Source organism: Haematobia irritans, chromosome 5 (assembly GCF_050003625.1).
Source record: "Haematobia irritans isolate KBUSLIRL chromosome 5, ASM5000362v1, whole genome shotgun sequence".
NCBI classification, from domain to species: Eukaryota; Metazoa; Arthropoda; class Insecta; order Diptera; family Muscidae; genus Haematobia; species Haematobia irritans.
Genome location: NC_134401.1, coordinates 66,851,395 through 66,866,403, shown reverse-complemented (window position 1 = coordinate 66,866,403; position 15,009 = coordinate 66,851,395). Strand labels below are relative to the sequence as shown.

At 33.6% G+C, this 15,009-nt stretch overlaps 1 protein-coding gene across 2 annotated transcripts in view; it reads left to right on the top strand.

Moving 5' to 3' along the window:
* Positions 1–8,202, top strand: part of bdg (sodium-dependent transporter bedraggled) — a 69,735-nt gene extending 61,533 nt beyond the window's left edge. For both annotated transcript variants that reach the window (XM_075309734.1, XM_075309735.1), the window contains exon 8: positions 7,624–8,202. In XM_075309734.1, coding sequence (XP_075165849.1) covers positions 7,624–8,155 — 532 coding nt within the window. In that variant the 3' untranslated portion in view covers positions 8,156–8,202. The remainder of the gene's footprint in view (positions 1–7,623) is intronic.
* Positions 8,203–15,009: the final 6,807 nt, after the last annotated feature.

Here is a 15,009-nt window from a genome sequence, read left to right as displayed (position 1 = left end):
TCCAGCACCTGTGAGTAGACGCCAGACAAAGCATTCTCAATTTCCCCCCATTTTTGCTTTGGAACCATACCGTCCAATGCTCCTTTATTTATGATAGCCATCACAAGGCTGTCTTTAGCAACTGAGGCAAACGATCGTTGATCCCTTTTGGAGGATGGCAGCTCATCCGGTGATCGTTCCCTTTTTCCAGCCTCAAGAATTCCTTGAGCCAATTTTAAGGAATCGCTTTGTTTAGCCGACAACGTGCTTGGGTCGACTGATCCTAATTTCTTTAGGATAAACAAAGCATTTCTGCGTTCTTTGAATCTCTTTCGTGAGGGATTACCTCCTTTTGATGCCGTTACCTTGGAAAAGGTCCGACTTGTCAAATTGTCGCCACCTGTCGACCCGTCTACAGGTCGACTAATTGGGCCTAACTCTTGGTCATTGCCCAAATTTATAACTCCAGTCGATACCCGTCCACTGGGCCCTGAAGTTAGCAACCCAGTGGATGTCTTTGAATTTCTCTGCATGGTGGCCTAATATCCCACCACACTTGAAATTCGTAGTAGGTACTTATTACGATGATTTTATCCGCTATTAAAAAACACGTCCGTTCCGTTCGACGGTTGAAATAATAATAATAAACGGACTTGTTCAACAGCTGGAGGAGTGCTAGGAACTTGTAAATTTAGTGCTTCACTGGAATTACCAGCAGTCACTTCTTGCTGAAGACTTTCAGCAAGATTTGCCAGAACAAACGTTTCGTTTGTTCTGGCAAATCTGTCTCCACTTGAGAATTCGATATTTTAGAAGTTTGATATGATTGTGGTGATATATGAAAATAATCAAGAAGTATTGAAACTGGCAACTGATCCGATAGTTTCGAATTAACATATCGTGGTCTTAACTGATTTGAATGAGATCTGATAGCTCGAAACTCTGGGATGTTATCAATTTTGACTTCATAATTTACGTTACCAATTTTTCTCTTAATTACTCCAGGAAACCATTCAGATTTGCTTATATAGTTTTACAAAAATACGTTCTCCAACATCATATGCTCTTTTCTTTGCACCATGATAATCATTAAATTGAGATTCCATTTTTTAGTCACGTATTTATATTGGCTTTACAGTTTTCTTCAATAAATCCAAATTAGTCCTTATTCTTCTCCCCATGAACAATTCGGAAGGCGTCGGACCGGTGTTTGAATTTGATGATGATCTGTAAATTTTTAAAAATGTATATATATTCTCTTTATTTGTTCCGTTTCCTTTTAATTTTCTCAATGCTCTCTTTAAGGTGTCCACAAATCTTTCAGCTTGTCCATTGGACTGTGGGTGGTAAGGGGCTGTAAAGATGAAAATTGAGAACTTGAAAATTATGTGCAGTTATCACTAACTATAAGTTCTGAGTTGCCAAATAAAGATGTAAAATAACGAAGATAGTAAATAATTGCAGAAGACGAAATTGATTTAATTTGATAAATTTGAGGCCATTTTGAAAAAGAATCGACGATCCGAAATAATAGAAATTGCCCAAAGGTCCCGCAATATCAATATGAATTCTTTGCATTAGTGTTGTGGTTTTAGCCCATGTGCTTAAATTCTCTAATATAATCCTTTATGTCTTGATCAATGCGAGGCCAATAGACGTATGTTCTTGCTAAGTTTTTTGTTCGTTCTATACCACAATGACCTTTGTGCAATTCTTTTACGAAAACATTTAGGAATAATGAGACGATCATTATACAATAATTGAGCTTAACATGGAATCGGGCATCACTCAGTGATAAGAGAGACGTTCACCAATGTGGTATCACAATGGACTGAATAGTCTAAGTGAGCCTGATACATCGGACTGCCTAACCTATACAATGAACATTCATTGGCAATACTCAAATTATCTTTTCGTGAATAATAACATTGAATTTAATTAGACTTTTCGTTTAGCCACTTACCACTCTGAAGGTATTTGAGTACTTGATGTTCATCATCCTTTTTGGTTGCGGCACAAATCATGTCAAATGTTACAGGCACAAATCATGTCAAATGTCACAGTTGTTATGTAGTTGAATAGTGTCTTTATTTCTTCATCGATTTTTATGCGGGCAATTGCCGCTTCATCGTTGGATTTTGGAACGTTGTTTATTAGACAATTTTAAGTGTTTAATTTTTGTACATGGTTTAAAGTGACAACAAGATTAAGAAATTAATATTTTTATGTTAGCCTGATATCAATGCAGGCTGGTCCAAATCATTTAAACTAGAAATTATTACAATATTTATTCGAGCTTATTGGACATGAAGATTAAGAGAATTGACATTATTAAGTTACTGAAAAGAAAATGCCCATCTCGCAAGCCTGAATTTCTTAATCTTGTTGTCACTTTAATCCATGTACAAAAATTAAACACTTAAAATTGTCAGCACTGCACTCAGAGAACACAAAAATTTTGCAATCGCGGTTGACATTTGCAGAATAACTCACAATATCTTCATTCTCAGAGCGTACAGTTTGCATACATTTAACTCGGATGTTAAATTGGCTCCCTTTCCTTCCAAACAGTTTTTTTTAAAGTTTTCTACCGTTATGTCACGAGGTTGTTTTGGAAGTAAATAATCTTTGTATTTGGTGTACTAACCTTCCTCAACAATAACCTCACGTTCGCTACGTGATCCAATTTTTCCGCTTCAAGTCGGAATACATCCTCGTATCTTTCGTACCATGTAGCAAAATGTGATTTTCTTCTGCTGCTGATGGAGTTGTTTGGACATTCAATGTTGCTTGTAGAAAATTGTCCATGAACTTGTCATGTTTCTCCAAAGCTTCCTGCTGCATTGTCAGTAATATTCCTATCACCTGTTCCAATGTGTTTGTTGGTGCCGTCATTGTCCTAGTTTACCTCGTCACCAAATTGTTATGATTTATAGTTCCATCCATTTGAAATAATAAACTTTATTTACACAATAAAACAATATAAATAATCGAATAATAAAACAATAAATATTTTAAAATATTATTACCGCGTGACTACAAATTCGACTTGTTCTGTTGAGATGTGACAGGCGAGTGATTATTAAAGGGTACTTTATACGGTCGGATAAACCCTGCGACACAACACGTTGCGGCGACAAATCCGCTACTATAAGGCCATGTTCGCGTGTTGCGGGGACGTGCTGGCATAAAAACAAAACAACTTTGATTTTTTCTGGTTGGGATGGACAAATCTTCACGTGTAAGGGGATGTTCGCCAAACATTGGCAAAAACAAATGTATTTTCATAATTAAAACAAGCATTTCTGTAATGAAATTAATGATGGATCGTTATATCTGCTTGGATTTTTATTGTTTTTTTCCTTTTTTTTTATTAAAAAATTGCTTCACACATAACTTTTCGACCATCTTCATTGTGTATGTTTATGCTTCTTCTTATTTCTTAATCTTGTTATCACAATTGTTCGTGCGGTGTAAAGGTGAGTATTAAGTTCGAGTTTAGCCGCTAATGCTTAGTACTAAGTTCGTTTCTGCGAAAAACGAATATCTTCATCTATCTCCGTAAATAGGGTCTCAAACCCAGGGATGTTACCTTATTTATGCGAAATAATATGCATGCCTAGTTTTTCGTGCGAAAAATCCAGGGTTGTATAAATATGTGCTTTAAAATGCTCAAAACAAAGATTTCGCATTTATTCCGCGCTAACGTTTTTTATATGGAGTGTTTACAGTTTTTAAAATCGTAATTTTTTCACTAGAGTGAAAACTAAATCAGTAAAACAAGGCATGAAATGGGATGGGGAATAGCCCAAAGCAAATTTTTAGAAAGTTTGTATTCCTTAAAATGGATTATTAAAGAAAAAATTGATTATTAAAAAAATTCGTGAAAAAATGACGATTTTATTGGCTAAACTCGAACTTAATACTTACCTTAAGAGTAAAACTTGAACGAACACACAACAAATAGGCGAACCTCTATCGTAGTGTTTATCCGACCGTGTAAGGTCCGCTTAACATGTAAACCAAACGATAACACGATTAGTGTTGCCAAAAGATAATTAATTCTTAGGTACCCAATTAGTCCAGAGTTGGCACTTTGGGTATTCTAACAGTAAAATTCAACAACAATAGTATGAAATTTGAAATATCACTACTAGCTATGTGGAAGAGGCAATTTTCAGCTTTAACTGTCCACGTGGTGGTAAAATTTACCACCTCACACACATGTTTACATGAATTATATATTTTGAAATATTATTTTATTTTCGTTAAATACAATACGTTCTAATCAACAAATGTAATAATGATACAAAAAACATATTTTTTTATAAAAAAAAAATTATTTTTGTGAAAGGAGGTCAAATTTACCCCACGTCCCAAAGTACGCAATAAAATTTCACCTCACCAGTTAAGTTAAGTAGGGATCAATGATTTCATTTGATTTAATTTGTGTGGAGCACGAGAATTTGCGTAGGTTTAATCGAAAATCCCAATTTTTTTAAAACCCGGTTTTCGGTTTTTTATTTTGCTCAAACAAGGTTAACAGGTTAAAATCGGAAAATAGAAATTAGTGAAAATGAGTTTTAAACGCCCATTTTATAAAAAAAAAGAATAAACAATTCATTGTAATAAAACGAACGCTTTAAAACAAGCTAAGGATAAATTCTTCCTGCATTTCTAGTTTACTGATTGTAGATGTCAGACTATACGTCTATAGTGCATTGTATATAATGGAAGACATTTTAAGGTGGGTACTATGTTCGGTTTTCGAGTTGAAACCCGCTTTTCGAAATTGTGTTGTAAGTTGTCAGTTGTTTTTCATTGTCAGTACATATTTACAAAAAGTTCGGCTTTCGGATGAAACATATGACAAAGTAGATTGGAATTTCAATGAAATACAGAAAACCGGTTGATCGATGTTCCAATATCGGGTTTTGGGGTTAACCGAAAATGCCAAATTTTCCAATATCTGGTTTCGATTTGTGTATTTATTTTTTTATTTTTTACAAAATATAATAGACGTCTCTGCTTATATAGAGGCTAGTTTGCGAAAACATATATCTGTCTTATTATATTACTAGCGTAACCCGGCCCGCTTCGCTGCGCCTCCCGAAGCATAGTGTCAGAGGAAGTCTAGCATAAAAACTTAAGTACATTTCAAAAACATCGGACTACTTGCTTTTTCGTTTATATACAGAAATAAGGCGGTTATGCAGATGTAAAGTGGGCCGGCATAACGAACGTCGAAAGTTTCATAGTGTCGGGCAAGGAGAAGGTTCCCGCCCAAATACCCAAAAATGAGGTACACCATATTGATTTCATAACCTTCCCTTACGGCCTTTGTAAATGTCAAGTAAATTTGAGAATTCTAGTTTTTTCTTCATTTTTGAAGGGGTCTCCCTCCCCGTCCCGATATCGAAAAATTATATAGCGTATATTACATAGACGTCCCAGAAAATCTCAAGCAAATTATAAGCCTAATTTTTAAACATCAGGGCAACGTGTGGCCGCTCTTCCCTTCCAAGTATCACAAAATCAGATATCCATTATAATAATATAACCTACCTCAAAACCTCGGCAAAATTTCAAGTAAATTGGAAACGCTTAATTGTTTCACGGTATGTACTTGGGGAGAAATTAGATCTCCCTGTGCCCTTTTATTTTTCCATGACCAAATATTACAAAATCATATACCTCATATAAATTTCATATATGCGTTTTCGTAAAATTTCGACAAATTTTAGCTTTTTCACTGTACCAATAGAAAATAACTTTAAAAAAAATTAGGACAAAGGGGAGGCCCCCCTCCTCGAGCAAATATTGAAAAATAAAGTAGATGTTCTTTGCCTAGACACCCCCTTCAACCTTCCCTGAAAATTTCATGCAAATCGGATGTTTTTTTCCAATTTTTCCAAATAAATTCATAACCTCACGGCGTGTTCTCTGTAAATCTTAAGTAAATCGGTGAATTTTTGTTTTTTACTGTACTTTAAACAAAAATCGTATAAAGGGTGGCTGCATCCTCCGCGACCAAATATCGAAAAATAAAGTGTCTTTGTCTAGACATCACCCCTAACCTTCCTTGGAAATTTCACCCAAATCGGAAAACTTTGGCCCAATTTTGAAAAAGTTTGGCAAGGAGGATGTCCCCCACTTTTCATGTGAAAAAATAAAATTATTTTATAACAAAAACAACTGCGATGAATTCAAATTATACATTTTTATAATGTGCGCTGTGTGTAAAACAAGATTTTCCCGTTTTACCGTTGAAACTTTTCTTGAAGTTTCTTTGCTATAAACCTCACAGAGCCTGAGACCTTTCCAACGAATGCAAAACCATGGAAATCGCACGCTCACAAAAAATCGCTTCTGTAACATATACTCCCAAACATATTTTGCTTCAAGCATATATATTTTTGGGTATTGCCCAAACATTTATATGTTTGATCTCTTCCAATATATAATATGTTTGAAAGCATATTGGTCTAAACAATATATGTTTGGGTAGTCTAAGTTCCAAACATTTTGTATTTTTGCATCCAAATTCAATAATGTTGTCTTCCAAAAAACAATATGTTATTATGTGAACATATAATATGTTTGGAAGCATTTTGCACCCAAAAATATTATATGCTTAAAAAAAATTCTCCCAAACAATATTGTGCTCAAAATTTTATTTATTTATTTATATATTTACAATCATAATGAATTATGAAAATAAACAGGTAATATAGGTGCTAACAACATAGGTTTACGACCTGAATGCTCAAAATTTTGTTTCTGCCCAATTGTATATTCCCCCAAATCTTTCTCACTTCCACGAGATTTTTTAGTTCTTAGCACCTTTTTCTGTAATACAAACATTGTAGAAGAAATTATTAAATTGTATGATTTTTTTTATTTTAATTTTACCTTTTGCCGGACGGGGATTCGAACAGCGGACCACACAGTTTGTAAGGATCAAAGAAGTAGCTGATCAATTGCCAAAGGAAAAATAAAATGTTAATTTTGTAATAACAAGCAACAACCACCAACTTAATTCAATATCGCTCCCTGTTAAATAGCGCTCCAAGCTACTAAACACATATATGTTTATAGGCTATTTCTAAATTAATATATGATTGCATCCAAGCATATTATATTTACAAACATTTTATGTCCCAAACATAATATGTTCTAACATATTAACATATATGTCCCAAACATGTTATGCTAGTTTATGAACATTATATGCTTGCACTCAAAAATATTGTGTTTAAAAATTTGTGTTCCAAACATATAATGTTTATAGCCAAACATATGCAAAACAGTCTTTTTCAACCGTGCGGTGCGTCAGGTAGAAAAACCCGACTTATTTTTATATGTTAGATTATCAATTACTTTTCAAAATTAATTAAATTCACATTAAAATTTAAATTAAAATTCAACTTGACAATAAAAATGTATAATGATTGCTATTAAATTAGTTTTTAAATTTTTTGTAGAATGTATTTCTTCATTGAAGATGTGAATACGAAACTAAAACCGAGAAATCGGCGTAAGTTTTTGACACCCTAGTACAGATGATATCACCTTTACAGTATTTTAGTTTTAATCTCAGAATTGTATACCATTAACATTTGTGTGTTATTTGTGTTTTTATAGGATACTTGGAGATTCGGGAAGGACAAGACCTATACTATCTATTCAGATTGAGCAAAACGATAATCACACAACTTTTCCACCAGAATATTCTTCGGCCTCAGTGGACCAATCCAGCATATCGAACGAGGTCGCAAACAGTATTAGTGAAACTATTGAAATAACAAATAGACCAGTAAATAATTTAATTTACGGACGCAGTTTATCCTTAGGTCGCAAAAATTTGAAACGTAAGGCAGCCGAAAAAGTTCAAAATCTGAATCGACCGACTTCAGCTCCAAGGGACAATACTGGATTCAATATATTCGATCCAAGTAGAAGATCTATTCGCGCACCAAGACCGTACACAGCTGAGGATGTTATAACAATTCTCAGATCATCGACTCGAAATAGGACATCACATGTGACACGAAACCAAATGGTATTTCGCTCTATTGAAAATTTAGTTCTTAATGCTGAACCTCCGGGAATTAGCTCATCCATATTGTCTGAACATTTGAATGAAAATGTTAATAACGATTCATCTGTGATTTAATTTACGTCTAAGGAATAATAAATAAAAAGAAGAAACAAACATCTAAATGTACTATGTTGTTTTATTTACTGTATTTTATTTTCTTTTATTTAAGCAATTCAAAGCCTTTAAGGGGACAATTTAGCGAATAACAATTAACTATCCAGCTAAAAAAGCGTCGCCAAAAAGGTAATGAGAATGATCTTTTTGGATCCGGAAGTGCTGCAAAATTGACGCAGAAGCGATGAATTTAACATGGGCTTGTCATTGGACGGAAGTCCTCCATTTCAGCAGCGGTTGCACTGAATTTGCATCACTTCTCTAGGTGTGTTCTGAATTCAATGTTTTGGATGTAAATTAAAAAATTCTGTGATATTTTGTCAAATATTTTTTATAATTTTTAATGGATTCTAACGCTTGTTTGAAACGATTAACCTCAAATATTTTCACAAATTCACAATTTTTTAAAATTAGATTTAGCATTTTTTCGACAAAATTTAAATAATTTGTACAATTTTTCTGTTTTTAACAAAAAAAGTTAATCATGTCTGTTCTGGGTCACACCGCATTGTGCACCACACTATACACTTTCTACACACCACACACAAAGTTAGTTGTTCTGAGTCACACGTGTGAAAACTTTTTTCGGACATTTAATCGAAAAATGTGACAGCTGATTTTTTCTGCAAGCCATATTATTTGCAGACAGAAATTATAAACAAAACATATTTTGCCGGTATAAACATAAAAAATTAAAAGTAAGTGCGTAACTCAAAGCCATAAAATGCCTGCCGGATTTTTGTTAGCAGTGAATAATGTAAGGACAAGAGCAATTTATCAAGAAAAAGGAGACAATTGCGTGATGCTTCAAATCTGTTTTGATTTGTTTTTTCTATCCCTCCTCAATGTTACTCATGAACAAATGATCGCCGTGTCGTTCTCGTTTTTGTTTTTGATGGCGGAGAAGTTTTTATTTTGGTTTTGGTCAAACAGTTTTTAACATCCATACATTAAAGGAAATTTAATTATAGTGGGCATAATTAACTATTCTGTTAAGGTTTTTCTCATTTGAATTGCTTAAATATTTACAATAATATTGCAAACAAATTTTCTATCGTGGCGGCCTCCATGTGCAGAAAGATATTGGCGGCGTTATTTTTTTTTAATTTGCTCAGTGATTTGTGCACCAGAACACTTTGCAGAATTGAAGATGCCATTTTTTTCATGCAATAAATTTGGTAAAATTCACTTTTCTTAGCCTATTGATTTCGTAAAAGTTATAATTTAATTACCTTATATTTTCAAAAAGACCTTTGATTTGTTTCGGATAGTATTCACAAAAATCAAAGTTAATTTTGCTTAAAACTTTTTTGTGTTAACTTTTAAAAATTGTGGCAACATTATACTTTCGAACACATTGAAAATCAGCTGATTACAACAACCCCAAAATTTATATACCAATCAGAGGAAATTTCGGTTCATATTTTGGATGGATTTTTAAAATCGTGGTTTAAAGTTTCAGAATCTGTTATTTATTTGTTATAAAAACTTCTAACTTTGCATACGATGGCTGTACACTAAGCCTACACAAAAGAAATGTTCGTGTACAATTTTAGGTCTATGACGGTGTATAGTGTTGGCCAGAACACCTTTTAAGTGTGACACCACACGAAAATTGTACATGTGTGTACCAGAACAGACACGATTATTAATTATAGATATGTATGTATGTCACATATTTCATATATTTATGTATGTCACACATTTTCCTTAACGTTTGTCGTTCTTTATAACAAATAGAAAACATATATTATGGAGAGTAACTGTTTTTTGTTTTCTGAAACATATTCGACGTGATCACTCTGAGTACACTTCAATAAGAGAGAAAGAGGGATATGTGTTTGTTGGTAGTGAAGATATCAGAGTTGCAACAAGAAGTTACTCGTGGCTTTTGGTGTTCATCGAAATGTGTACCAATTGTTTTGCGACTCTCTCAAATAGATGTACTCATGTAGCAAGTACAAGTGTACTCTGCACTTACAAATGGAATTGTGCAGACCTCTAGTTTAGGGTATGATAGAGTCGGCCCCGCCCGACTTTCTACTTTACTTACTTGTTTCTTTCAAAGTTATTCTTTAAATTCTATGTCCAATCGCAGGCACTGCATGCCTCAACATGTTTGTTGTGAGATTTGGGAAGCTTTGCCATGTCTCTTACGCATATAGTGAGAGGAGGATTCCAAATTAGCAAAGATTAATAATCCTCAAATATATTATTCGCTATATTCACAAAATTTATTTTTCGGTGAGAAATATTGTAATTTACTCGCCTATTTACTTCATGTGAAGAAAATGAACTACCAAGGCGACCAATTAATTTTTAGCCACGACGACATATCATATGTTACGGCGATGTCATAGTTAATACCGAATTAACACCGGATGTAAATGATTTGATACAAATATCATCTACATCGGTTAAGATTTAGATATAGCTCTCATATAATATAGCCCAATTCTGAATAACAACTCCTAGGGAATTTTTTCCCTATTCCCTGTTCCCCTATTCTAAACAAAATCTCCCTGCGGAATTTTTTTTCTTTTCCCTTATACTAAACCAACTTCCCTTGGGGAAAAATTGGTATTACAAATGACATTAAAAAGCGAAAAACGTTGACATTTTTTGGGAATAATTCCCAAAAAAAAATCAAGGGAGTTATAACAAAATGCATCATTTCTATGTAATTTCAGGTCAAAACCCACAAATTAAAAGCAAAAAAAAAAAAAAGAGTATAGGCATGCATCAGGATGGGTTGCATTCAACTACCGAGTCCTCATCTCGTCACAGATCTGTACATATTTTAAAAATTCTTTTAAATTTGAAAATAACACAATTACAATTAATATAGGTGATTGTTCCTTGAAAGAGCAATAATGCCGACATGCGTCCCGACAACACATCCTATTATGTTACGCTAGACATTTCATTATTGTATAAAAAGATAACGAAGTTTTCGTTTTTCCTCTTCCGTTTTGATGAAATAAAGGGTGATTCTTTTGAGGTTAGGATTTTCATGCATTAGTATTTGACAGATCACGTGGGATTTCAGACATGGTGTCAAAGAGAAAGATGCTCAGTATGCTTTGACATTTCATCATGAATAGACTTACTAACGAGCAACGCTTGCAAATCATTGAATTTTATTACCAAAATCAGTGGCAGAAAATCCGCTTTTTTATCGACAAATTTTGTTCAGCGATGAGGCTCATTTCTGGTTGAATGGCTACGTAAATAAGCAAAATTGCCGCATTTGGAGTGAAGAGCAACCAGAAGCCGTTCAAGAACTGCCCATGCATCCCGAAAAATGCACTGTTTGGTGTGGTTTGTACGCTGGTGGAATCATTGGACCGTATTTTTTCGAAGATGCTGTTGGACGCAACGTTACGGTGAATGGCGATCGCTATCGTTCGATGCTAACAAACTTTTTGTTGCCAAAAATGGAAGAACTGAACTTGGTTGACATGTGGTTTCAACAAGATGGCGCTACATGCCACACAGCTCGCGATTCTATGGCCATTTTGAGGGAAAACTTCGGAGAACAATTCATCTCAAGAAATGGACCGGTAAGTTGGCCACCAAGATCATGCGATTTGACGCCTTTAGACTATTTTTTGTGGGGCTACGTCAAGTCTAAAGTCTACAGAAATAAGCCAGCAACTATTCCAGCTTTGGAAGACAACATTTCCGAAGAAATTCGGGCTATTCCGGCCGAAATGCTCGAAAAAGTTGCCCAAAATTGGACTTTCCGAATGGACCACCTAAGACGCAGCCGCGGTCAACATTTAAATGAAATTATCTTCAACAAGTAAATGTCATGGACCAATCTAACGTTTCAAATAAAGAACCGATGAGATTTTGCAAATTTTATGCGTTTTTTTTTTAAAAAAGTTATCAAGCTCTTAACAAATCACCCTTTATATGCGCTTTGGACATAGGTGTTCTTAAAATATGTTTACGACTTCTTTAAGAACTTTTTTCAGGCTACACAGGGCATTAGATACGTCTCGATCTTTTCCTTCTCACTTTTTAGTAGCCACCTTCGGCAAAGAATCGTAGCACTTATTTTACTAGTGGGGGTAATCCAAATGAATTGCGTTGAGATGGGATGTGGGCTGCTAACACGTAAATAATATTTGTGAAACCTTGAAAACGCACCCCATTAACTAAGTAACAACCGCTTCATGTACAAGTATGTAGTTACAAATATTCAGGCAACTCAAGTGGGTTAATGGCATCGCGTGCTTTCTTCTTTCTGTCCTTTGGACATTGCTATATTCATACGCCTCTTCCTCAGCAACTATCATAAACACGACCCTAAAAGGTTTTCAGGTTTTTCGCTTTTAACTAGAGATGTGCACGTGACACGAAATTGTCGTGACTCACGAAAATTTTCGTGATTCGTGCGTGAGTCGTGAGTCACGCTCATGACAACAGCGTGAGTGTGCGTGAGCGTGATTAACAAACCAACATGTCGTGCGTGAGCGTGAGTCACGAAAATAATATCTTCGTGAGTGTGCGTGAGTAACGAATTACACTCACGAAAATATTTCTGCTCAACAACATAAAACGCTTAAGAGTTAAATTCAATAACAATTTTAGTGACACCTGGGATGTTAAGAGTTTAATAACACTCTCGATTTTAATAATGCTCATGTTTTCAGACACTTCGGTAAGGTAAATTAATCATAAAATTATTCGTGAGTCACGATATTTTTCGTGAATCACGATATTTTTCGTGAGTCACGATATTTTTCGTGAGTCACGGTATTTTTCGACGTTTTCGTGCGTGAGTGTGCGTGAGTACAAATTTTCTTTTCGTGAGTGTGCGTGAGTATGATTTTTCAGTCGTGAGTGTGCGTGAGCGTGAGTAAAATATTACTCACGTGCACACCTCTACTTTTAACTCAACAATTCAATACAATTTCAATTCAAAATTTATATTAAGAAAACAGTTGAAGTAAAACAGCTGATTTCGAATACTCTAGATTATTTCTCCCTTGTTATTCCCTTCCCATACTGTTTAGAACAGGAGGATTTTATTCCCGGGGGAATTTAATTCCCTTGGAACACATTCCCCATGGAATATTCATAATTGGGCTAATAATATACACTGAAAAAAAGCATGCCCGTTCCCAAAGATGTTGTCTTTACTTTAAAAATTGTGGCATTGATTCCGTGCCAAAGAAGCGGAGAATACAAGTAAGGATACTTTTAAGACACAATTCTTTTTCAAATTTGGGTTTTGTGTACTTGCTTCTAGGAAGCAACTTTTAATTTTTCGCTTTTTCAGCTTTTTTTCTTCATATGCTATCAAAGTCCTTTAAAAACGAGTAAACAACAACTTTATTTTCCAAATTCAGTCTCGACATTCAGTAGAAATTATGCTATGTTTCAAGTAAAAAGTATTTAAAATAAAGTGCTGAAAAACATGTCCTATATTTGAACGATATTTTGCTTTGTAGTCAAGATGCAAAAAGACAACAAATTTAAAGACAATTACATTTAATTTAATGAATTTTTCTGAATTATTAAGTGAAGTGAGTGAAGCCCAAACATTTTTTCTTTCATGTTATGATGATAAGTGATAATAATACAATACGACTTCATTGAAAAGTTTATCGAGTTTTGGACAAGGAAAAAATCCTTATATTAGTGAAATGCGTCTTCTATGATAAGCGAAATTTGCATTCGTATTTTAAAGACATGAAATCTTCCGTCCTCGCGACAATATTTTTCAGTGTATGTATCGCCCCATTTTCCCAAATTTGGCCATAATATTCTTATTTACTAATCCGTCTTACTCAATGTTAGCACGATGTAATCTTCTATAGTATAAATTAAGCCTGCAAAACTAATAGAAATCGGTTCAAATTTAGATATAGCTCTCATATTTATACAGCGAAATCTCTCAATTTTGGACACGCTGAAAACCTATATATATATATATAATTATATATATATATATATATATATATATATATATATATATATATATATATATATATATATATATATATATATATATATATATATATATATATATATATATATATATATATATATATATATATATATATATATATATATATATATATATATATATATATATATATATATATATATATATATATATATATATATATATATATATATATATATATATATATATATATATATACCGTTCGGTGTGAACGGTAAAATGTTTTAGAAAAACGAGTCACTGACTCGTTTTTTTTTACCGTTCACACCGAGTTTAGATGTTTTAGTTTGGCAGTTACCACGGAAACTAGAAATGCCCATTTACTGTAAATTCAAATTAAATATGCAACGTTTCTTCAAATAAAGGAAAAACTTTCCCTAAGTTATTTTCACATCCCTATGTTCTTCAAAGACTTTGTTTATTCGTTTTATCTATGACATTTATTTCCATAAATTGACGTACATTTTGAAAAGAGTGTATTCAGTCAGAACATATTCCAAATCAGTCACTTTTATAATCTAAACCCCCCTTACATTACAAAACTGACGTGTTTTTGAGGAAAACTTGTGTTTTTAACTTAATTTTTTGTACAGGGAAAACGACTCGTTTTGAAATGCTCATAAATATTTCAAACCCCAAAACATGTTTGGTGAGAATGCCGTATAAGAAAAATTTTCCTTTAAATTTAAGTATTTCGTACTTTACTCTAGGAAACAAAGTTTAATTTATTCGTTTTTTCTTCATGTGGTATAAGAGTCCTTTAAAATCATCTTAACGACAACTTAAATTTCCAAATTCGGACTCGACTACAAGTAGAAATTTTGATTTGTTTCAA